This window comes from Salminus brasiliensis, chromosome 2 (genome assembly GCF_030463535.1).
Source record: "Salminus brasiliensis chromosome 2, fSalBra1.hap2, whole genome shotgun sequence".
In the NCBI taxonomy this organism is placed as follows: Eukaryota; Metazoa; Chordata; class Actinopteri; order Characiformes; family Bryconidae; genus Salminus; species Salminus brasiliensis.
This window is the reverse complement of record NC_132879.1, coordinates 7999766-8026408: the sequence shown is the minus strand read 5'-3', so window position 1 is coordinate 8026408 and position 26643 is coordinate 7999766. Positions and strand designations below refer to the sequence as shown.

Here is a 26643-nt window from a genome sequence, read left to right as displayed (position 1 = left end):
CTCTACTGGTCAGAGCTTTTCTATGGAGATTATTGAAGCAGCCTAAAGTGGCAGATTTCAGAGAGTACAAGGGGTGTCTGGTCTTATAAGGTAGGTGTTTCTGCTAAAGTGGCCAGTGAGTGGAAGAACAAGGTAAAGGTTTGTAATACAGAAAGACAGTGTTTGGGACAGAGAGAGAGAGCGAGAGAGAGATAGGGGGAGAGAGAGAGAGAGACACCAGAATGATCAGAATTGAATTGGACGCCATTATACACACACATAACTCTCCCCGTTCCCAGCTGAGAGAAGCAGAACAGATGAGGCGATCCATTACACCATTACTCCTCTCTTCTTCTCCCTTTCATTCCTCTTCTCCGCCCTCTATATCTATCTGTCTATCGCTTCCTGAAATAGAAAAATCCATAACCGCCGTGGGGTGAAAAACGATACACTATAAACAAACCGTAAATAAAACACACTGCAATTGGGTCTGGAGTGTTCAATTAGAGTGTGTGGTGTTATCTCTTTATGATATACAGGATGATGTTCTCCACACACACCCACCCACTCTTACAATTACTCACAGGTACACACACAAACACACACTGCTGTGCCTACTTGTGTGTGGTAGAGGAGGCGTTGTGTACGGTGGGGTCTGAGATCTTTGGGACTTTTCTTATCTATTAGAATTATTCTCCAGTGGTCATTAAACATCTTCAACATTCAGAAAGACCTTAGGCCCCACCCACATGTATCTGGAGGTTTAAAAACGCTGCTTCTTCTCTGTGTTTTGCTCTCCCGTCCACACAACCACAGTGTTTTAGGTTTTTGAAATTCTGGAGTCTCCCACGGAGGCTGGTGTGGGAGGTGGTGTTTGTGGTGCAGTGTTTGGAGTCCAGTCTGATGGGCAAAAAGCTCCTTTTTGGTCTCGTTATCAGACCACAGAACCTTCTTCCAGCTGACCTTGGAGTCTCCTACAGGTTTTTAGTGGAGGTGTAGCCCTCTCTGCCACTCTACCATCTGAATGATGAAGTCACTTTATTTTACACACACACACACACAAATAATATATATATATAATTTTTGTATTTCTTTATTTTATTTTATATACTACTTTGTACATTTAAATTTAATGTAAATTTACATTAAAAGTCTATTTGGGCAAATTCTTCTTCAATATTGACCATTTAAAAAAAAAAACAATGGGAAAACATCCAATAGGATGAATACTTTTTATAGGCACTGTAAATCCTACAAGTTACTTAGTAAGAGTATGTAAATGGTAATAGTTTTCTAGCCAGTACTCCTAGAAGGCATACCTAAATCCTAACAGGTTCCTAGTGAGTGAACCTAATTTCTAATGTTTCCTAGAAAGCACACTTAAAATCTAATGATTTTCTAGTGGGTACAAATAAATCCTAATAGTTTCCTTTTGGGAACCCCTAACTTGTAATGGTTTCCTATGGGGTACACCTAAATTCTAATGATTTTTAAATCCTAATGGTTCCTTAGTGGGTACACCTAACTTGTAATGGTTTCTTATGGGGGTATACCTAAATTCTAATGATTTTCTTGTTGGCACACTTAAATCCTAATGGATTCCTAGCGGGTACGCCTAAATCTTAATTGTTTTCTAGTAGGCACCCCTAAATATACCTAAAATTGTTTCATAATGGGTACACCTAAATTCTAATGTTTTTCTCATGGGTCCACCTGGATTTTAATTGTATTCTAGTTGGTACACTTAAATATAAGTGGTTTCTTAAGTATACAAAATTCCAGTGGTTTCCTAGTGGGTAGACGTAAATGTAAATGTACCCTATGGTGGGAATATGGTTGATAATGATTTTCTGGGAAGAACAAGTAACTTCTAATGGCTATTAATATTAGCCAAGTGAAATTTCAGTTGAATAAAAAGTGCATGTTTGTTGCCTCCCTAATCAAGGTAGACGAACAGCTGCTCCATTCACTCCATTGTCCAGGAGCTTATAGAAGAATGTTCTGTGCAATGGAAAAACTCAATACACTAAACACTCAACATTCAATATCCCGTGTACATGAAACAGAACGTCAACAACAACTGCACACAAAAGCCATTCAAAAAGCACACAAAACCATCTACCCACACACACACACACACACACACACGTAGAATGTGTACACAAAACCCACATCTGACAGCTTGCCATACACACTGAATGCAGGACAAAAACACAACCCCCAACAGCAGCACAGCAGCAGGCCGTAACCAGTGCAGATATTAGTTTGTTTATTTCTGGATTTATTTAACCTTTCTGAGGCTGTGTGCATTCAACTGCAGCTCTCACACTCTAAAAGCTCCACTCATTATGGCTCTTCCTGTACTGGCAGACACACACACACACACACACACACTGATAGGATGTTGTGTCTGTGTGTCTGACCCTAAAAATCACAGGAACGGAAGATGTCGGAACAGAGCATATAAAAGCTTCATTTGACTATGTTCCCTTGAGAGCAGCTCTCAGAGCAATTTGCCATGCCACACACACACACACACACACACACACACACACACACACACACACACACACACACACAAAAAAACAAAACACATTCTCTCACTCTTCTTCAGATGATCACAAATTTATGAGGGATTATCCAGGCTCCGCCCACAAATATGTTGTTTTGAGGCTACCGTAAAAGCCTCATTTAACCTACAGAGAAACTGTGACTCAGCTGCATTACTGAGTACGATACGATGCAGCTTGGATGTTTCTATGGCCTTCCGTCTGAGAGACTCTACTACATCACAGCCTGGATGCTTCTGCGGTTCGCCTCCGGATTGACTTTACATTGCAGCTTGGATGCTTCCATTGCCTTTGGTCAGAGAGACTCTACATTGCGGTTTGAGTGTTTCTTACAGTCCGCTGCCAGATTAACTTGACATCATGGTTCAGATACATCTCCAGTTTGCTTCCAGAGTAACTCTTCTCCGTGGCTTGGATGTTCCCATGGTCTGCCGCCAGACTAACTCTACAGCTTTGCTCAGATGTTTCTAAAAAAACACCAAAAGAGTGACTCTACATCATGGCTCAGATATTTCTACAAACCACCAAAAGAGTGACTCGACATCATGGCTCAGATGTTTCAATGGTCCACCACCGGAGTGACTCTACAGCATGGCTTAGATGTTTCTACAAATCACCACAAGAGTCACTTCGGCAGCATGGCCCAGATGTTTCTACAGTCCACCACCAGAGTCACTCAAAATCATGGCTCAGGTGTTTCCACTGTCTGCTACTGCAGTGACTTGAATTCATGGTTTAGATGTTTTGACGGCCCACCATCACAGTGACTCGGCATCATGGTTCAGATGTTTCCACTGTCCCTAACCAAAGTGGCTCTACAGCATTGCCCAGATGTTTCCACAGACCACCACCAGAGTGACTCAAAATCATGGCTCAGATGTTTCCACTGTCCGCCATTAAAGTAACTCGAAATCATGGTTTAGATGTTTCCACAGCCCACCATCAGAGTGACTCGGTCTCATGATGCAGATGTTTCCACGGCCCACCATCAGAGTGACGCTACAGCTTGACCTATGAAGTAAAGGAGTTGATTCTATTCATGCTAAGGACTTCATGTCTTGCTTCATGGAGTGTACCATGAATATTATCGGTACAAGTAACCAAGTAATGTCCCAAATTTAGTGTGAGAAAGGAGCCTAATGGCTGAAGCTACTCCAGAGCATCTGTGATCCGCAAACAACTACAAACCCAAAACTAGCACGTTCAGGCCATCCAAGTATTTGCAGAAGAGCCCCAATCAAAGAATTTCCACAGTCTATTAGCAAAGTGACTCGACATCCTGACTCAGATGTTTCCACGGTCCAATCAAAAAATTGCCGGAACAGCACTATCACTGCTCTAAGAATAGCTCTGAGCCGTGCATACATTAGGGAAAGGGTATCCTGTCTCACCATGAAGAAAGCACAATCAATACCTTAATTTACATAGTAATAATGAAGGAAATGTCCACCAAAGGAGAAACAGTGGACTGGATATAGTGTACAGCCAGACTGTGCAGCTTGAACTAATTCATATGTTCGGCTTTTGGACTGGACTACTGATCTCAGACCTATTTTTCACCCAGGCACTTTACATGAGACACAGGATCCCCCTTCATATGCCAGGACACTTTACTCAGAACACACTGCCTGCACTACTGACACTCATGTCTGCTGCTAACGACTAAAGCACTGTTACTACTATAATAACATTACAGAAACAGAGTCAGAGTCTCAAAGTGCAGCATGAAGCCGAGGTAGAAGAGACCTTGATAGCACCAGTACACAAAGGTTCCCAATCAGGGCTCATTCACACACATTGGAAACTGGACTGACACACCACTGACACAGCGTCTCATCAGCAACAGCTGTTCAGTACTGTTCACACTGTTTTCTAAGACTCTAGGTAACAACGGATGGCTAGGGCATCACCAGGGATCGACCCTGCAATCTCTTGATGATGAAACGGACACTTTTTAATACGTTTTGCTCTGCATTTGAAGGACCATGGGTGACTGACCAGTCATGTCCTTCAATTTCACAGTAATTATTCTCAACTGATGCATCCTCCAAAATGTGTAAGCCATACATTTACATTTATGGTATTTAGCTGACGCTCTTATCCAGAGCGACTTACAAGGTCACACGTACTACAGAGGTGGGCCAACATAGTGTTAGGAGTCATCCCCAAGGACTCTTATTGGTGTAGCGCAGCATAGCCACCCAGACCGGGAATCGAACCCCAGTCTCCTACATGGTATGGTAGCTCACTGGCACCAACCAGCCTTGAGTAGCATCACAGCCTTGAAACACAGCCTTGCTTTGCTGCATGCTAGGCTTTGGGATCACTGTTCATGTTGTATATCCGATTTATGTGGAGCCATTTTTTTATTTACAAATTCATTCAATGGGAAAGACGTATCTAGCTGACTATTTTTGCTTACTGGAGGGTTCACTTTTTATGTGGTCAAGTCAACAGAGTGACTGAAATTTGAATCATGATGCTGAGGTAGGAGAATGCAGAGTTAGGAGTGTTGCCCAAGGCCTTTAATTGCAGCTGAAGAATTAAACCCTAGCCTGTCTCAGATAAAGCAGAGTTATCCACTACGCTACACCAATGCTGGGCAAATAGAGTCAAGGTAATGAGTGCCTGTCTTCTGTGCTGACCAGTCAGATCAAACAGAAGGCAGACCTTAAGTGACTACGGTCATTTCACAGACAGAAATTATACCCAACAACAAGCAGCTCTTTTAGGTCATTAACATTCATTGCATAGACTCCTAGCCTAACTGATCCTGTCTTTTCCGCCTTCTGACACACAGGTCTCGGCTCTGATCTCAGCACGTCTAGCCAACATTTCTTAATGAATGACAGCCCGCCACCTGAAGCTTAATTCAAGCAAGACAGAGCTGCTTTACATCCAAAGACCTACATGACTTTTCTGTGATCTATGTGCTTTGAGAATTCCTACAGAAGAACATAGCCATGATGCGGTTACTGATGATCAGTTCTCGTTCTCGACTCACTCACACTGCAAATGTGACTCTGTCATGCAGATTTCTGCTCTATAACATTCAGAGAAATCAGACATTTCTTTCTAGGAAGACCACTCATGCTTGTTCAGCCCCTCTGCGTTTCAAAACTGGACAATTGCAACTCCATTCTGGTTGGCCTTCCTATATGTACCATCAGGCCCCTTGAGCTGATGCAGAACACAGCTGCTTGACTTGAAGTTTAGCCATGCCAGTCCCTTGCCATGTACTCTTTACTGGTTTCCTGTAGCTGCCTACATTAGATTTAAAACTCTGACGCTTGCCTACAAAGTCAAAAACGGTCCAGCTCCTCCCCCTACCTGATAGCAATGGTCAAAACCTGATCTGTACCAAGAGCTCGTCAAGCTTCCAGTAGCTTGGCTTGACCAACCATCTCTCAGGACGCAAGGAAGACAAGCATCCAGACTTTTTTTGTCCTCCTCTGATTGTCTAAACAGCAGAATCACTTCTTGTCTTCAGAGGTCGGCTGAAGACCCATCTCTTTCGAGGCCGCATCCTCTTACAGCACTTGCTGTGTTGTGTTCTTCTCTACAGATTTGTGTATAGTTTACATAGTCTCTACATTCAGGTTCTAGGAATTGTGAATTAGGGGTCTGTCGCCATTAGCTTTGGATATTCGCAGTGAATGATTAAGTATTGTTGAAGGTTGCTCTGGGTAAGAGCATCTGCTAAATGCTATAAATGTAAACATAGGCAAGTTGGCTTTAGGAAGCAGCGCCACACTTGCTAGTCACAGAGATAGCAGGTCACGTTCCACAATGGCAAGAGTCAGAGCTTACAGCTGCACTTATCGTAATGAAAGCTAGTAGCTAGTACTGCTGTTTGACCATTCTAACACTATGGTTGCCTAGCAACAGGGAGATACACAGCCAAAAGCCAGTCCAAAAATGCAATGCAAAATCTTATAAAATAAAAAAAGGTAATACACCTCAGTTGTTTCAACCTTCAGGGGGATAAAAAAAAAAAGAAAGAGAACCCAACCCGTCCCATGGCTCATCCATACAAATCCTGGAAGACAGAAATACCAGGGGGAAAAGGGCCAATATTTGAACCCTGATCTACTTTGCTATCTAACTGCTGAGAACCAATGGTTATTGTCTGCTTGCACTGCTGTCCACTGCTCACTAAACTCATGCCTTCATGAGAAAGAGTAAGACTAGCAAACATGCTGACCTTGACTTCAACACTGGATTCCAATCCACTCAAGGCATGCTTGAGATGGTGGCTCAAAGCGTGCACTACACTCAGTCCTACACCAAGGGCAAATCCCATCCCTTCTAGGTAAGCACTGCACTCCTTTTAAGAAGGCCTTGATCAAATTATGTTCACCTAAAGAACCAAAGACCAACCTCCACACTGAGCATTGTGGTTTGCAATATGAATGAAGGCTTAGATCTTCAGGCTTATGTGGACATGCCTGAAATTTGATTTCATGACATGTCCAATGCATAGCATCAGTTTGGAGTATAAGGACCACCGAGACCACTATGGTTGTAACAGAAATGTGTGTTTGTGTGTGAAGTACTCTAAAATAACCTGAAATTTAAGGGCCAGAATGTCGTACCATTCACAAATGCCTAACAGACCTTGACTTGAGGGGGCCCAAGATGATCCCGGACGAGCCCCGAGTTTATGTAACCACATCAGAAATCTGGAGGGGGGAGGCTGTGCATAAGAAATTAAGCCAACAGCCACAAACAAACTTTAACTTTAGGTTCTAATGAACAATAACTGCTAATCACTAATCAGCTTCCCTCGTCAAGTAAGGAAGTCTAGAGAGGCAAATGAACCGAACAGACAGTCACTCTGAGAGATAATGAGCCCCAAGTGGATGATACAGGCAATTGCATACTGCCGCAGTGAATCAGATAATGTAATTAACAACACAATACCACTTACAATATGCATTACACGTGTATCACAGCCCCCTGAAGGGCGAGAAGAAGCAGCAGAAGTGCATTCTGGTCTGATATGAATGACTCACTGGTATCTGAGAGAAATACAGATCAGAGTCGAGGAATGTTATTCAGCTGCAGCCCCGCTGACGTTTGCTGTTGGGGGCACTGGGTTTATAAGCTTGTAAAAGAATGATCTCATCAAAACTAAAGCTAATTGGTGGGCTGGTGGGCTGCTATTTCCAGCAAAGAAGGGAAAAAAACAGACGGACACCGCCCTTCAAAACTCTTTTAGTGTGAAATGTCCTCAACTCTATCCTCAATGCCCTTTCAGTCTGCTGCTCTGGAGCCAACCCGGAGTTTAATCTGTCTGCTGTCTCTCTGTCTGTCATTGTGTTTTAGTTCAACTCGGTTCAGTGAGCTTCACTATCATGAGCAGAGATTTACTGCAATAACAGCAACCGACACTTAGAGAACAAGCTAAAGAACAAGCCAAAAGAAGAGAAGTGTGTGAGAGGAAGTTTCTGCTTGTGCGACTACCCCACACTGACCTGTGACATCATCTTCAGAATCATTAGGAAAGAGAAGATGGGGGGGGGCAGAAAGAGGAATGAAGGAGAAAGACAGAGACCCAGACAAGTAGAGATAAAGAGTAAAAGAGAACGGACAAAGACAGAGAATAAGAGGGAGAGAGAGAGAGAGAGAGAGAGAGAGAGAGAGAGAGAGATACTGGGAGGGATGAAGCGAAGCAGGGATGGACAAAGCCAGGACAGTAAAAAAGAAAGAAAGGAAGGAAGGAAGAAAAATGAAAGAAAGAAAGAAAGAAAGAAACAAAGGAAGAAAAATAAATACAGAGAAAAGAGAGAGAAAAGGAAAGAAAATGTAAAAGTTCACGAATAAAGAAGAAAAAAATAAGCAAACAGAGAGAATGATGAATAAGTAAATATATAAAAACAGACAAATTGAAGCCAGAAAAAAAGGGACAGAACAAAAGAATTGTGTGATGGCTAGTGGGCATGAACCGAAAATGACTAAACACACATTGGACAGTTATTCAGAAATCCCCCTCTACCAAAAAAGGGCTTTGGGGACATACGTTATCATAGTTATAGAGAGGGTATGCATTAACGTCACATTATCACACCTCTTTTAGTTGGATTGAGTGAAAAAACATTTCGTTTATTACAAAAAACGGCCAAACCAGGAAAGAAACGAGCAGTTAAAGGCAGTTTAAGGATCATCTGCCCATTAAGGCAGTTGGACTCAACAGCGATGCATCCAAATTACTAAACAACCAATGGTCCTAGACAGCGATGTGTACCCAGGAGCGTCCAGCTAAGCTGAGGCTCAAATCACACCTGATTAGAGGATACAGCCTCATATCTGAGAGCACAGAGTGAAGTGAATAGTCCTAGGAGTGTTTTCCACTGTTAATAAGGTTTGCTGGCTGTCCCTTTTTCTTGAACTCAGCATGTCGCTAAACTCGCAACTACAGTGGGCTTAGTTTCATCCCCACCTGTATTTTTAAGAGCGTAACTTCACCACTCAGTGAGCTCCCACATGTTTCGGTGCCTGGCTTCCCGTCAGTTTCTGCAAGTTGCAGCAAATCCATTTGTTTCTCTATTCTTACAACTTCAGCAGTCTGTAAAAGGAGAGCTCTGAATTACAATGAACGTTTATGCTGCCACTCAGTCTGCCTTTTCGCCACTCAGTGGACATGGCCGCAGTGACTCCTCCCACCTGTGACGACTTCTACTGTGAAGTGTGCACTCCAACCTGGAAAACACAAGTTCACTCAAGTTCAGATATCAAATGGCCAGAACACCCCTGCTCTGGACCTTTTAGCTGGTGGCTCCACATGGTACTCCTAGTCCTCCCACATTATCTGTGCAGGCTGAGCTCAACCAAAGTAAGTATGTGCGCTACAGAGCCACCAGGCACTCATCAGCGGACACTACCTCCAGGCCTAGCTCCAGGGGTAGTTCCTGTTAACCCTCTTCCAGGCATACTCTCTCCTATTAAAGTGTTTCGGATCGTGTTTGCCAGGATCCTCACCTCAGGCATGTTCGCCTTGGGAGAACCTGCCAGTCATACTTAAAAAATGAGGGTTAAAGCTAATGGAACAGGTGTTACTTTCATAACAAGAGAATAAACAGATTCATAAAGTCTCTGAAAACTCAAAATTATAATAACGGTTGAACAGAAAAATGTCACTGTGAAAGAAGACCTAAACGTCTGGAGGTTTAATTACCGACAGCTTCCATGATTAATCATATCCACCACCAAACAACCTCCTCAGCGAGCAAAACAGCGCTGCCAAGGCCACAATCAAGGCTAATGGAAGCTAAATAACCACGATAGCGTGTTACTGCGGCAGATAACATCAGTTGTTTACAATCCACTGCCCCCCCTGTGCTGCTACAGTAATAGGAAAATAGTTAAGCCTGTTGTTCAGAGGAAGTGAGCCTTATCTGCGTAACTCAGAGCCACCATTACTGCTGCAGTAATTAAACTAGTGTGGTACCATCGGTGGAGAGGAGCCGAGAGAGCGAAAAAGCAGGAGAAGAAGCTGGAGCTGTGGTTCATTCGCAACAGGCCTGCTCTATTTATTCCTCATTCATATTAATGCACACACTGAGTCCATATAGCAGAGAAAGTAAGAGAGGCATGATAAACGAGAGGGAGATATGTGAGGAGAGAGAGAGAGAGAGTAGAAAAACAGAAGGAAAACCTATGATAGTAAACACAGATGAGCTGAAAGTAATATAAGGAAGGAGAAATGAAAGATATGAATAAGAATAGAGGAAAAAGAGAGGTACAGCGCGAGAGCGGGGTCCAGCTGAGAGAAGGTAGTCTGAAAGTTAAAAGATGAGCCTGAGCTCTAAATCAGACCTTTTGGAATATCCTCTCTTTCCAGCAAGGGCGTAGAAGCAATTTGGAAACCGGTGGGGGTGGAGAGAGGGCAGGTGTTCAATGCTGGGGGGGCGGGGCTAAGGGGGTTGCTCTGGTGTTTATTAAAAATAAATAAATAAATAAAAAAAAATATATATATATATATAAAGCACTTGCTTTAAATCCCAGCATCAGTTTAATATCTGGTAATACGCTTAATTAGCCACTGGCTGAAATATATTAATGAATAAATAAATAAATAAATAAAGTGTACATTAAAATAATCTTTGTTTATGAAGCAGAATGCTCGGCTGCTCTGGTGACAGCAGGACGCCGTATGGAGCAACAGCTGCTGGAACGCAAAAGAGCTCTGAAAGTCACGCCATCCTGACTCTAAAGAGCCCATATTGCAGAAAAGTGAGGAATTGTCCTTCCTGTCTCAAATAACAGTCAAATATTCTGTTAAAGTCTTTCACTCAGATGCCGTTCACCCCCCCCCCCCCATCCCATATCTACTGCACATACAGTCTATCTATATAAAAAGTAAGCATCAGAAACAGCCCTTCATTAAAAAAAACCCACACATTTCCATAAACATCCACCCTTTTAACCTACTGCAGTTAAGCCCCAACCACAGACAGTGCTTTTTGAATGAGGTGCAATACAGGGCAGCCAATCTAAGCAGAGGCTGCTTACGTGCATATGATGTTAAAGACACAGTAAAAGCATTGGAAGTAACCGGTTCCTTTAGTCAATGTCAATGTAGGTTAAAGTATTGGGACACCTGCTCGTTCATTGTCTTCTGAAATCAAGGGTATTAAAAAGTATTTCTCGAGTTTTTCATGCTTTTCCTGGAGTAACTGTGTCTACTGTCCAAGGAAGACTTTCTATATACTTTGAAACACTGGATGAGTGTGGGAACAGTCCCCAGCTGGCAGAGAGGAAGCATATATGCTTCCAACAACAGTTCAGAGTATTCAGTGGAATTCCGGTGAGGGTCCCTATGCTGGTCCCATGCTAGCTTCATTGTTCTGCTGGGAGACTTCAACGTTCATATGGGCAAGGACTGGAAAAGCTCAGGAGGAGTGATTGGGAGAACCAGCCTGCCTGAGGTGAACCCGGCTGGTGGGATGTTATTGGACTTCTGTGCCAGTCACAGTTTGTCCATAATGAACACCATATTCAATCAGTTGTTCATAAATGTACCTAGTACCAGAGCACCCTGTGCTGTCCGGTCACAGACAATCAGTCCACAAGTTGAACCTTGGAGTCAGGAAGAGCAATGTGCACTCTATCTCTAGCACTTGGGACAGTGGACCAGCTATTAACCCTCTTTTGAAGAGTTAAGGGACACTGAAGTTCACCAGCCTAGATGTGTTTTCTGCATCTGCATAAGGATACGAGTGTTGGTTGGCTAGGCTCAATCTTTGTGAGCTCTGATATCCGTGAGGAGCTCTGAGTGGAACCCCTCTTCATTTGCCTTGAGAGGACCCAGCAGAGGTGGTTCGAGCATCTGATAAGGATGCCCATGGTTCACTTCCAGTCAGAAGTATATCCGGGCATGGGAGTAGGGCCAGGGGAAGACCCAGGATCCGCTGAAGAGGGTTCTATCCCCATGCTGGCCTGGGAGTATGTGGGGATCCCTCAGGAGCTGGAGGACGGGGATGGCTGGGATTCTTCGCTTGCCCTGTTGGCCACTGCGACAATAAACTGGACCAAGCTGGTAAGATGATGATGACGATGACAACAACGTCTGTACCCAAAAGTTGCAATTTGGTCATGGCAGCCTTTCAGCGTTAAGTCCTGCTTTAGAGCAGGGGTGAGGACTCAAGGGCTGGAGATTTCCCTGCTCTAACACAAAGACTACATCTTACAATTAACTGGTGAGCTGAATCAGAAAGCTGTGCAGGATTAAACCCTGCTTTACAGACATGGACATGTGTGATGTTGGAGGTGTTGGAGAGAAATTGAGAGAGAGTTCTGACCATCGTTGAGATCCTGCAGCAGGTTCTCTTGACCGGAGAAATCCAGTTTTGCTCGGATGTTGATGGGGACTGTGACGGCCTGGCCTGGTTTCAGAGGGAGACGAGAGAGAGCGTCCTGCAGGTCCCAGCTCAAAAACTCCCCAAATAACTTCTCTACAGAGAGATAGGGAAAGAGAAAGAGAGAGAGAGAGAGAGAGAGAGAGATATGGTTAATTACAGAATTACTAAGACAGGATGTGTAAAACATTCACGTACCTGTGGTACTTGACCAATGCATAGCAGAAAAACCCTACAAGACGTGCCTGATGTGTTGGAGATGTTCTGAGCCAGCAGTCTATCCATCACAGTTGGGTTCTTGTCAGTGGCTCAGATTCTTAGTCTTGCCAATTTGTCCTGCCTTTAAAACATCATCCCCTTCACAAACTGACTGTTCACCTGCCACCTCTGTCTCCTCTGGATAACAACGAATGTAATGCAGGTATTCTTAACCAAGACGTGTCTCTGCCTCCCCACTGGATTAGTACAGTGCAGGGTGTAGCACCTTGAGCAGCAACGCTAGCATTTCGCCCATGTCTGCTTCGGCAGGTCTAGTTTGCATAAGCACCGACACCAAACGTTAGCTCAAAGCACAGCTCACGGACACACCAACCCGACTTCAGCAAATCCGGGAGGAAGAGGGAGTGCTGAGAACGGCGGAGCTCGGCTTCAGCACACTGCCGCAACACAGCGTTATGGACTGCTCCCTGAATAACTTGCCAAAAGTTTGGTGGAAGAGACAAACACAGAGATACTTCAGTGACAGAGGCGGAGCAGAGCGGTGTGAGCAGAGGGGGGAGGTGGTCATACATCAGGCAGGAGAAACAGTACAGGCTGGGAACGCACCAGAAATATCTGCTGTCAAAACACAACCTCGAGACAGGTAATAAAACCAAAACCTGCTGCAGAGAGAGAGGAAACTAAACACACACACACACACACACACACACACACACATATGCGCAAAAACAAAACACACACTATACATGCACATACACACATTCTTGCAGAAACCATTTCAGTCTTAAATTAAATTCATTTTTAAAAGCCAGGCCGGGGGGTTCTGTACAGTTCTTCTTCCAAGCGCTTTATGAAAGCAGGGCATCCGTTTGTTCAGCGGTTCACAGAGCCGTCAGAGAGGAGGCCTAATCGCACCCGCGCACGTTTACAACCCTCTGAAATATGCGGCCATTACTTAGGCTGACATACAGTGAGAGCGCTTACAGCAAACAGAGAGAATAGCAGCACTGTGTGATTTCAGCACCATGTTACATTCAACAGCTCCTCAACAACCTGCAGAAATTCACTGTGTTCATTTAAGCAGAGTCTCAGGTGTCCATTCTGTCGGTCTCCGTATTAGGGGTTACATAAGAATTCGATTATGAGATGCATCTTAACGTGGACATGAATGATTCTGCAGTGATTCTGTAAGCAAAAGGCGGAACTCGGGAACGCAAAAGTGCAGTGGATGAGCGAGTTTTCCGTAGCTGCTATCTACAGCGCCATCGAGCAAGTGATGTCAAAGTTCATCACTCCAACTCGTTCCCTCCAACTCTGACAGGACAAAGCGAATCCCAATCTCTATCGCAACCTTAGCTGCCAAGGACTTGTGTCCGTTTTCAGTTGTGGAGAATCAGGAGCTGGGAATGTAAAGGGTTAAGGTTTTGGAACACACTGCATTATGGTGATTGCAGTTGTATGGTTTAGCTGAAGACTGAAGGTCTTACATGTCAGATTAAACACCAGTATAAACAAAAACCAACAGAATTAGAATGAACCAATCCTCTTTCTGATACCCAGTGAATGGGATGAATTTATTGAGGGAAAATATACCATTCTAGACCATATAGAGGTTCTAGATAGGTCACTGGCTGTGGATGTGGAGTGAGCAGGTTTGGAAATGAATGAATATGCAGAGACCAGAGAGAGACAGAGAGAGAGAGACAGACAGACAGAGACAGAGAGACAGAGAGACAGAGAGAGAGAGAGAGAGAGAGAGAGAGAGAGAGAGAGGCAGAGAGAGAGAGAGAGAGACAGAGAGAGAGAGAGACAGAGAGACAGAGACAGAGAGAGAGAGAGAGAGAGGCAGAGAGAGAGAGAGAGAGAGAGAGAGAGAGACAGAGAGAGAGAGAGAGAGAGAGAGAGAGAGAGGCAGAGAGAGAGAGAGAGAGAGAGAGGTACAATAGCAGAAGCTAATTTTTCAGCTATAACAGTTTCTCCATTTCCATCGAGTCGTCGTCTATCTGAGCCTGACAGCAACACTGCAGCCTCCCTGCTCAATCATCTACACTCTACATCCAGTCACAGTGTAAGTGTGTGTGTGTGTGTGTCCAAATAAGTACAGCTTTATTCAGATACTCACAGAACAGAAGAAAAAACGCGATCACAGCAAAACTGAACAGAACTGAGCACAGAGCTGCATTTATTAGAAAAGCACAGCTTTAAACTGGTCAGCTGAGATTATTTGCGAATAAACCTCATAAAATAATGAACATCTCACACATCTACTCACAACACCCATTAATAAACCCCTGAAAAAACAGAAGTAGCCTGTTTACCAGAGTACACAAACACTTGTTTTCAAGTTCTAGCAAAGAAAAGTGCTGCTAGTCAACCTAACGTGATCTGGTTTACAGAGAAAAAGCCACTCATTTGGCTCCTAATGGACTTTCTGAAGGTTAGCACTTTTCTTAACTGACGCTGAGAATCTGACGGAGAATAACCTTTACCTTCAGTGTTTCTGTGAGTGTGGCTGCACTAGCACCCAACTTACTGTACACCCTTAAAAATAAGAATGTGGCACATGGTTCTTTGAGGGAAGCCGCAGAGCAGAGGTCCTCAAATCTGGACCTTGAATCCAGGTTCCAGTCCTGGACTCTGCAATCGTTGGTAGGCGTGACACTGGAAACTGGACATAAAGTCCACATTTGGAGATCTCTTCCACAGAAGACCCGCTGTTGTAATAGACATCTGAGTGTGTGAAGAACCCCTAAAAACGTCTAAAGAACCTTCACTTGATGTAATAAATGTACTAATTTAAAGGTATCCATAGGAGAACCCCTTCAGTTCCTTAAAGAACCATGTCTGTAACAGTGTAGAGATTAGTGTAGGTGTGAAAATCTTTGAAATGACTAAAGAACCTTTAAGAACCTCTATTACAGACAAGGAATATGCGATATGTGAATGTGAAGAACCTTTCAAAGGTCTAAAGAAGGTTCTTTACCAATTTAAACGTTTATCACACTCACAAATCTCTATCACGAACATGGTTCTTCGTGAAAAAAGTGACGTGTGAACATGAAGAACCTTTAAAAGGTCTCCAGACCCTTTACTTGATGTAAAGATTCTGTCCCAATTTAAAGATTTCCCACCTTCATTTTCAGGAGTGTATACTGAGATCAGATCTGAACACTTTACCAGCAGTTCCTATTTCAGTGCTTTATCATTTTCATTACGCGCTTCCTGAAGGAAGCTCGGCTCTGTGCACATCAACAGAGAAAATAAATGATCACGACAACAGCAGACTAACAAAGAAGAGCAAACAGTAGGACAACAGCCGCTTAAACAGCTGTCACCATTAGCGGGCTAGTTAAGGCAGCTGGTTAGCTTCCAGAAATCAACGACTGTTTGTTTTCGTGGCTCAGGAAAGTGACAAAATGAAAAACGTCCAGCCCCGAATAAAGTCTCCAACAAACCACCTTCTGCTTTACTGTCTTGTCGGTTGATCTGGTGAAATCAATCATTTGAAACGCTGTCGATTTGAGTAATCATGTGAACTGAGACTGTCTGTCTGTCTATCTGTCTAACTGTCCATTAATGCACCTATCCATCTGAGAGTCTCTATTAGTATACTAGATGTTTTTTAATGCTCTGTGTGCATTAAGCCACTGAACAGCAGTGTTTACATTAGTTGTGTAACAAGTCACAAAACTCACGTTTAAAATTGATTCCTGGATTGGATTTTTTTCCGCATCATCAGCAAAAAAGAAAAAAAAGGGAGACAAATTGAAAATAATTTTAGCTTTCAGTTCAACCTTTATTTTGCCGCTGCCTGTTTGTGCCAGATTATTTAGGAATGGCCTGTTTGTGCCAGATTATTTAGGAATGGCCTGTTTGTGCCAGATTAGTGACTAATTTCACCATGGTCTGTTTATTTGTATTAGTGGTGTTTTATTTTGACATGGTCTTTTTATTTGTATAAGTGTCTTTTATTTTGGCATGGTCTGTTTATTTGTATTAGTGGTGTTTTATTTTGACATGGTCTGTTTATTTGTATAAGTGTCTTTTATTTTGGCATGGTCTGTTTGTTTGTATCAGTGGCTTTTATTTTGCCATGGTCTTTTTTGTATTAGGGGTGTTTTATTCTGGCACGGTCTGTTTGTCTGACTTTTATTTTGATACAGTCTGTTTCTTAGTTTACGTTTGTGAATTTTATTTGGATACTGTCTGTTTGATCATTTGCTTTAATTACTTTTATTATAATATGGTCTGTTTGATCATTTGCTTTAGTGACATTTTGCTACGGTATGTTTGCTTTACTGACTTTTATTTTGACACTGTGTTTTTATTTGTATAAGTGTCTTTTATTTTGACACTGTTTATATTTGCATACGTGTCTTTTATTTTGGCATGGTCTGTTTATTTGTATAAGTGTCTTTTATTTTGGCATGGTCTGTTTATTTGTATAAGTGTCTTTTATTTTGGCATGGTCTGTTTATTTGTATCTGTTGCTTGTATTTTGCCATGGTCTTTTTTTGTATTAGGGGTGTTTTATTCTGGCACGGTCGGTTTGTCTGACTTTTATTTTGACACTGTGTTTTTATTTGTATAAATGTCTTTTATTTTTACACTGTGTTTATATTTGCATACGTGTCTTTTATTTTGGCATGGTCTGTTTATTTGTATCTGTGGCTTTTATTTTGCCATGGTCTTTTTTTGTATTAGGGGTGTTTTATTCTGGCACGGTCTGTTTCTTAGTTTACGTTTGTGAATTTTATTTGGATACTGTCTGTTTGATCATTTGCTTTAAATACTTTTATTATAATATGGTCTGTTTGATCATTTGCTTTAGTGACATTTTGCTACGGTATGTTTGCTTTACTGACTTTTATTTTGACACTGTGTTTTTATTTGTATAAGTGTCTTTTATTTTGGCATGGTCTGTTTATTTGTATCTGTGGCTTTTATTTTGCCATGGTCTTTTTTTGTATTAGGGGTGTTTTATTCTGGCACGGTCTGTTTGTCTGACTTTTATTTTGACACTGTCTGTTTCTTAGTTTACATTAGTGAATTTTATTTTGATACTGTCTGTCTGATCATTTGCTTTAGTGACTTTTATTTTGACACAGTCTGTTTATTTGTATAAGTGTGTTTTGTTCGTTTGTTACAGGCAGAGGTTTTCCTCCTTCATCAGTAACTGCACAGATCATATGTGGTTCAGCTCCCTCAAATGACTGTATAAACCATATATGTACAGTTGGTTGCTCAGCTCCTCTTAACTGTAGGCACTCGCTCTCGCTCTCGTTCACTTCGCAGGTTCTGGTTACACTGGAGGTTCTCAAGAGGGAACAGGAGCGCCACTCTACTGCTGCTTCAGCCAAAGACCTCCAGAGCAGTAAGAGCCGACCAGAGCAGTCTGCTGAAGGTGCTGCTTGTTTTAATAAAGCTGTGTTTGAATGACGAGCTACCATTGCTGATTCCTTCAGAGCAGCTGGTCTTCAGCCTTCAGCAGGGTGGACGGTGCAACGGACCTCACGGTTATTTAGGAAATTATATACTGCTGATATAGATCCACTGGGGGCAGAGTGGCTCAGTGGGTAGAGCACTGGGTTATTGATGGTGGGTTCGATACCCAGGTTTGCTTACTGACGCTGATGGGTTCTGGAGCGAGGCCCTTAACACTCTGCTCCGGGCATGTGTGTCAACTGCACTGGAGGGCTTAAAAGCCAAAGAGGTCAAACTGCATCTGTGCAACACAAAAAGTCAATTTAGTCACATTAACAAATTATTAACATGCATTTTCACCAATATTGGTTAATCTCCATAACTTCCATATCGGGCAGCTTTACTGGTCCCTGATCCGAGGGTTGGGCTTTAGTCTGTCCACCCTGAGTCACAGTGAAAGAGTTAAACTCCGGGCGACTGGAGGGGTTGAAGTCATTTGGCTCTTGCTTGTATATTAAAGAATGAAAAATGCATGAATGTGACATGCACTCCGCTTTCATGCAGTCTTTCTCTGCCCCGAAGCCCCGGGTTATAATAAGCTGAGCAAGGACCGGCCCTGGCCTGTACTGAGAGCAATAAACCCACAGCAATGCTCCACGCACTCCTACTGCCTGTCAGACAAAAGAGTGCGCCTGGGCCAGACGACCGGTCATTAAAAAGGTCATAGACGAAGCCACAGAGATTTAATACAAAAGCTGAGAAAGAACAAAGACAAACTGCAATATGAGGAGAGATCGCAAAGATCCAGCGCCAGCAGGTTCCTCAAGCGTCCTTTAGTTCCTCTACTTCATACGTAACCATGAACCCTTAAAGGTGTCCCCTGTCAGCTTTTTTAAATTGGTTCTGTCTGTTTGTAATGAGTCCGAGAGCCCTTTTCCATTACTATACATCCATATACAGAACCATGACAACTCAGAGAACCATAACTCTTTAAAGAACCTATCGAAATAATGGTTCTATACAGCACCGAAAAGGTTTTCTTGTCATGAGTCATGACTCAAAGTGTTTTTCAGTGCAGTTGAGGCAATGGTAGATACACTATATGCACATAAGGATGGGGACACCTCCACACTACACCTACAGGAGCTTTTGGGACATCCCATTCTAAATCCATAGGCATTATTATGGAGTTCATCCCCATCCCAGGTTAGAGGTCTAACAGCACAGCGTTGGAGACTATGCTCTGAGCTCAGCACTCGCCGACCCCGCTCTGTAGCTTTACGAGGTCTGAGACTTCGCCACTGAGTTGCTCTCTAAACGCTTCCACTGTTCAATAATACCACTCACAGTTGATGGTGGAATATCTAGGAGGGAGGAAATTTCACGTACTGGTTTGTAGCAAAGGTGACATTCAATTACAGAACCATGCTGGAGTTCACTGAGCTCTTTAGAACCACCCATTCTTTCACTGATGTGTGTAAAGGCAGACCACATGGCTAGGGGCTTGTGGCCTGAATGAGAGTGAATACAAAACACCTAAACTTAATGATTAAGAGGTGTGTCCCAATACTTTTGTCCATATTCTGTATGAAATCGTGAACTAAACTGCTCTGATCCCAGAATCCTTGTGTATGCAGCACCAAATCGACACTATACACCCTTAAAAAGGATGCCAAGGGACCTCTATTAAGCATCAACTTCTAAAGAACCTATACAATATGGTTCTGTATAGCACCACTACTGGGTCCCCTACTGTTAGGAGTCAAAGAATCTTCTTTAAAGACATTAGGAAAGACTTAATGTGCACAAACCAAAAGCCAAACTACAAATTTTAGTGGTCTCGGCCTGCAGAGAAGCTGGACAGTGCTGGACGTCAATCTCTTGTAGTGACTTTATATGGGTCTGATCTACAGCTTATCTAGAGGCCCTTTCAGAGTAAAGGAATGGGGAGCACACACAGTTATCCCTTCACAAACTGTGCTATTTGAGCTGGAGTGGGAGTTCTGGTGGGAATGAATGTGGTTTATTAGCACCAGTATCTCTTTAGCACTGAGCAGAGTGTGTTGACTACCCCCATTTTGCTCCACCTTCAAAATACTGCACCTTGCAAGCGTGCACAGTTGGTGTTTAACTACAGCCTTTATCAACAGGTCACTTATTTCAGGTGCATTGTGAGCGCATAGTGTCGTCATGTCCAGTTACACTGAGATGAGGATGCTTTTTCCCACCAGGGCATTATTTGGGTTGTGGTATTGGTACTGGTTCTGGTATCGGAGTCAAAAGGTCTAGTACCATTACGGCCATACTGTACAAAAAAAAATAAAATAAAATAAACATAAAATGACTAAAATAAAAGCCTTCCCATCTGCAGGTTAGGACGCCTATTATGGCATGATGTCCCCAGACTGGAGGCATTTGTCAATCCTGCTGGGATTTGAACTTATCTCTTCATATCTGATGAGCAGCAGTTAGACCACTGGGCCCAATGACCGTAGAAAAGCATGGACAGTACAACGTCTCTCTAAAGCAGAGCCACCACAGGTCTAGCGCCTACTGGTTGCAGTATGATGTGTAGCTCCGCCCATCCTCATATGTTCCAATGACAAAACAGCCCCACACTTTTTTTTTTACATCCTACTTTTTTGCTCGTCTTTCCATCTACAGTGTCTAATTCCAACAGCTAATATTATCCCATTTTTTTATTGTCCCCCAGAAATCAGTTTTTATCATAAGATATCGTAAGAAGGCAGGGCTACACTTACGTAAAAAATAAAAAAATTGACAGCCTTGGCTGGAAGAGACCATCTACTGGACCTTTCTCCTGATTGCTTAGTGCTATAGAGCTTAGTGCTATAGAGCTATAATCGAGCTTTCAGGAAACTGACTAGTTAATAATACTGCTAATTATCATGTGGTGTTGTGCTGCTGGTCACATTAACACACAGTCTGTACAATGTTCTTCACTGTTTTTTTTCTTTGTCTGGTGTTAGTGGCCAATGTGATCTAATTAGTTGTTAGCCAGTCAGTTAACGTTAGTGTAGTTAGACGTGCTGGGCCAGTAGTATTTATTTTCTGGTCCAAATTCTGTTTAAAATATTATTTTCCTCCTTTAATCGCCATAGGGGTGTTGACTCTCATGTACCAGCAGCTCAGGGGTTAAACTGGACAGTAGAGGCTTTACAGTAGAGCAAACAGAGCTGAGCTCCGGTTCTGTAATTTGATGGAAATGTCAATCGAGTCTTAATAAAAACACATGAACTGCACATTTACTGTTGAAACAGCACACTTCCAGGATAAACTGGTACTCTTAATCTGAATTTCTCTCAAATCCATCTCTTCTGGTTCTTTAGGCGGAGGTCTGGTGCACAATTATGGCACAACATGGCACAACATGGTGCACAATTATGGCTTCATTTCTGTTGAACGGAAGGAAATGGATCCATGGCATCCATGTTTACAGTCACTGGTTGTGCCACTCTGGAGCTGTGAAATTACACTCTGATGTGTTTTCACAGCTCTAGGGTGGCACGACTGTCTAACTGCTTGCTTGTCAAAAGACAAATTTGAATCCCACCAAAAACACAGTCCTCCATGATCAGGAATGCGACCTCCCTTTATGTGATCGGGGGCACTATATGCTGAAGATGGGAATAAACAGTAAACAATTTGAGGGGGAGGAGCTACGGACTAAACATCTTGCACATTTTTTTTTTATCAGTTCATTATTTACAAATGTTTTTAAGACTCAACTCAGTATAAATTGTTGACAAAATTGAGATGCAGAAGTAAAAAAAAAATGTAACTTTTGAGAATCTCTGACTAAACGAAGTAAAAAAAACGCTCCGTAATCAATCACTGCATCATTTAAAGTTGGTCTGGCTGTCTCTGTCCCCGCATGACCTTCTGGAGAAGTTGACATGGGAAAAGAATGCATGGCAGCTGAGCTCTTCATGACACATCACTGAGAAAGCCATTAAGGCAGGTAAGTGAGACATTATGGCAAATTACACTGTCAGCCATGAGGAGGCTTAACCAGACAACGGGCCTTAAAAAGTCTGCACGTCTGATCCCTGAGTGTACATCTGATCTGCTTCCCGATCCTCCAGCACGTGCAGCATTGGCGATTAACACGTTCCACCAGGCTCATAGACCAAACACACCGTTCACCATGTCTAATAAATGCCTTTCAATGCAGTTAATTAACCAGCTAATCCCACTGCATTCAGAGCCAGTGAACAGTTCAGGTGAGCCTGGGCCCACTGCAGCCTCAGCTTTCTGTTCTTGGCTGCCAGAAGCGGAACCAGACGTGGTCTTCAGCTGTTGTAGGCCATCCACCTCAAGCCACCACATATGTAGAGTGGATATCTGAGTTACTGTAGCCTTTCTGTCAGCCCCAACCAGTCTGACCATTCTCTTTTGACCCTTTTTCATCGACAGGGTTTTTTTTCGTCTGAAGAACTGCTGCTCACAGGATGCGTTTTCTTTATTCCACCATTCTAAGTAAACTCTAGAGACTGTTGTAGTGAAAATACCAGAAGACCAGCAGTCTTCTGTTAGCTGGTGGAGTGAAGCTGGGGACCCGGCACTTTCCTCAGAGCATGTTGGCCGCCTGACAATGCCGCATCGGCAGCAGTTCGAAAAGAGGCGGTGGCTGGCTTTGCCTGTATAAGTGGAGACGTGTCAAGTCCTTACCCTCCTGGTGTCTGGAGCATTGGTAGTGCTAGGGTGAGTTACTTACGAGTGGGTTAATGAGCTGCATCAGATTGGGAGAAAAATTAAGATAAATTCAACAAACAATCAGAAAGAAAAAAAAAATGTGACAGACATACTGCTCTTATCCACCAGCAAACATGCATGTGCACAGAGCAAGGAGGATAGAGAGAGCATAGAGAGAGCGAGAGGGAGAGTGAGAAGCCAATATATACAGCAATTATTACTCGTATTAACGTTTTTCTCAACAGACATATTTACGTTTGTCTGGCGAAATCTGATCACAAAAACGTGACACTTGGCTTTGTCATGCAGACCAGTGGAATCCGAATGTGATCTGATCCCCAAAAACGCAGGTTAATGCCAGGTGTAAACAGCCCACCTGTGAACTACTACGTTCCTAGCACTGCATAGAAGAAGGTCCAAGCTTCCTTTATTGTTGGATGCACTGTGATTTGCACTTGCATGTATACAATGTTCATTGCTATGGAAACTATTATTATTATTATTATTATTATTGTTATTATTATTATTATTATGACTACAACAAAATAAACATTAAAGATATACAGCTATGAAGATCACATTCCCTTCATATCTAACCTCAGTGAGGAACCACATTATCAAAGCAGAGGAGGAAGATTCGTAGAAACAGCTGCTTTTTTCGCTTCTGCATTAAAAGGTTAAAGATGCAAGTGGCTTAGTTTCAAAGATGGAGAAGCATTAAGAGGTTGTAACAAATCCTTTGGGATTTTACAGCGTCGAAAATCTCCCTCACTTCCAGTCACCATAAACCTTAGTGTGCTTTACAGGGAGAACAGACGATGCAGATTGGTAAAGAAAGCTACGAGCTACAAGATGAGCTTCCAGCCCACCTTTCACTAACAAAACAAAGCAAAAAATCCCCCTGTCATTTTAATAAGTCCTTTCTTGTGGTGGGAAAGTGGAGGGATGCTAAAAACAGAACGGAGAAGACTGAATAAGGCTTATAAAGACAGAGCTAAACAGACAAGCCAAATCCCCATATTTTACCACTGCCTTTCCAAGCATGATACCCGGTTGCTAGGTAACACTCAGACTCAGCACCGGCGGGCCACTTCTGCCGTCTCACATGTGATAAAGACACGGCTCTGACAGGGACAGGGCATGGAGACACGGGCAAGTTTCAATTCCACAAAATTGCAGAAAATAAATTAGACACAGCTTGGTTTCAGGAGGTATGTTGGAAGGACCCACGCCATGGAAAACAAAATCTCCATCACTTTCCTTAAATAAAAGAGTTGTGTGTTGTGTGTAAAGCCTGCCGAAGTCACTCTGCTGTCAATACAGTCCGCACAAGGAAACTAAGCTGCTGTTCAGAGTTCTCTGTTTCTGGAAGGCAACAAAAATACAGTGCATTGTCATATGTCCACATATTCAGCCTGCAGCAGCTCAGCTCCACTTATTTACACTGGATTTAAATCAGGAGTGTTTCAGTATTTCCACTCAGAATGAAGCTCAATACATATACAGGCAGATCCGTAAATATTTGGACACTGACACAATTAAGATAGGGTTGAAATGCAGACTTTCAGCCTTAATTAAGGCTTGTTGTATCACATCAATACTGCAATAATACATGAACTGCACAGGATTTACAGCCATATCTTCCCAGTGTCCCTTTTAATAGGCTCAAAAGTAATTGGACAAAATAGCAACTTTTGTACAATGCAGACCACACTCACTTTGGGCTGAGGCAAGGAAGGGGAACCTCTTGGGTTCTTGGTGGCTTCAAGCTAATGAGACCCAAAGTCAGACCTCCCTCAATCCCTTTTGCAGAGCAGAGACCAAGCATATGTTAAACTAAAAGAAGTATCTGGGACGGTTGTGGGGTGTGAACACGTGTGCGCCACGAGAAGGAGTAATGGAAATGATGGGTTTGGGCGTGGCCCTGTATGTAATATAAGGAATATTTTTAATATTTGGAAGTAAATCCTTTGCAGTAGATGACTGTCTGAAGTCTAGAGCTTATCAACATTACCAAATGCTGAGTTTTCAGGCCTTTACTGCAGCTTGGGGTTTTGTCCTCAGTAAGTCAAAAGCCTCTCAGCTGAGCCGAGGTCAGTTCACTGACTCGTCCATTTCAGAAAATTTTGCTTCTTTGCCTTAAGAAGCTCTTGGACCATCATCCATCTCGATTGTGAAGTGGCATCCTATCAGTTTTGCAGCATCTGACAGAATTCGAGCAGAACATACAACTCTAAACACTTATAATTTCATCCTTGTCTTTAGCAGAACATCATCAATAAACACCAGTGACTCAGTTCCACTGGCAGCCACAAATTCCCATCCTATAACAGTGCCTCCATCATGTTTGACAGAGGATGTGGTAAGCTTCAGATTCTGAACCCTTCCTTTCCTTCTCCATACACAAGCTAATACTGGTTCCAACTGATCAGGATCTGTCAGATGTTTTCTATCAGTCTAATCTGGACTTTCTGCTCTCGAGTGTTTCCAGTGGTTTGCATATTGAATTAAAGCCGCTGTATTTACATTCATGAAAGCGGCTCTTGATTGCAGACTTAGATAATGATAAGCTTACCTCCTCGAGACTGTCCTTGACTTGACGTTGTGAAGGTTTTTTTTTTTCTTCACCTAGAAACCATCTAATTTAGCTCTCTTTTGTGATCTTGCAGGTTTCTCATTTGTGTTGCTGAGCTCACCAGTGCATCCCTTCCAGATTGTTGATTTATCCATTCCTAAAGGTCCTGCTTGCTCTGATGGGCCTCTAATTTTTCAGCCCAACAACAGCCTCTTTATTGCAAATCAATACCTCTCTTTGATCAAATACGGTTGGCTGATTCGAAAGGAGCATTATAATAATTTATTCATAATTAAAGTGCCTTTATTGTCGTTATATTTATACATTAGTTCAGCACAACACAATTCTTCTATTCACATATCCCAGCTTGGCAAGCCAGGACTAGAGTGCAGGGTCTGCCATTAGCAATGGTGCTTAGGCCAGAAACAGACTCAACGCAAGTACACATATGCCAACGCCTGGCCAACAATCTGCAAGCGCATGGTCCTGCTGTACACACTTAACGTGCGTTCTTGCAGGGGGGTGACTGACGGAGAGACTCATCAAACTGGTCCACTATGACCGCTGAAAAACATGGGCCTACATCACAGACCATTTTTTGAGCCAGACCCGACAGATTCCGCGGAAAGTGGTGGAAAATCTCAGCCCTGGCCTGGCCAGGTTCGGGTTGGGCATCGAGTCAGACTCGGGCTCAGACAGAGAATCTAAACTCTACGACGCTCAGAATGCAGCTCACGCTTGCATTGCGGTGTGTTTCAGGCCTTAAGGCCCAGCAGTGGCAGACATGGGTATCAAACCCACAACCTTGTGATCAATAATCCAGAACTCCAGAACAACTGATGGTAGCAAATTGAGTGTTTTTCCACCTGAACTCCAACAAATACACTCCACTACCAACATCAGCGTGTGTTCAAACACTTTATGGGACCCCATCTCCATGTTAAACAGCAGACCGCAACATGCAAATGAGCATCCTGGCCTACTGCAAGCACATTTTCTTTAATTACGAGCTCATTTGCATATGTTAGAGGCTTATTTACATGTTGGCTTACATTATAATAAATATTAACAAATTATACTCTATACAACCAAACGCCTGTAGACATCTGCTCCTTCAGCATTTCTTCTGAAATCACGGGTATTAATAGAGAGTTTGTCCTCCTTTACTACAGTAAAAGTCTCTACTCTAGGCTCTATACTCTCTATACTACACACTGGTACTGGATGGAGCTCCAGTCAATCAGACAACACAGTCTCAGTGCTCTACAGCCCAAAGCTGTGGGGCTTTATACCCCTCTAG

The 26643-nt window shown here is 42.9% G+C and overlaps 1 protein-coding gene across 2 annotated transcripts in view; it reads right to left on the bottom strand.

Annotated features, from left to right (window-relative positions):
• trappc9 (trafficking protein particle complex subunit 9) overlaps positions 1-26643 on the bottom strand; it is a 316053-nt gene that overhangs the window by 165535 nt on the left and 123875 nt on the right. For both annotated transcript variants that reach the window (XM_072674281.1, XM_072674282.1), the window contains one exon: positions 12353-12505. In XM_072674281.1, coding sequence (XP_072530382.1) covers positions 12353-12505 — 153 coding nt within the window. The remainder of the gene's footprint in view (positions 1-12352; positions 12506-26643) is intronic.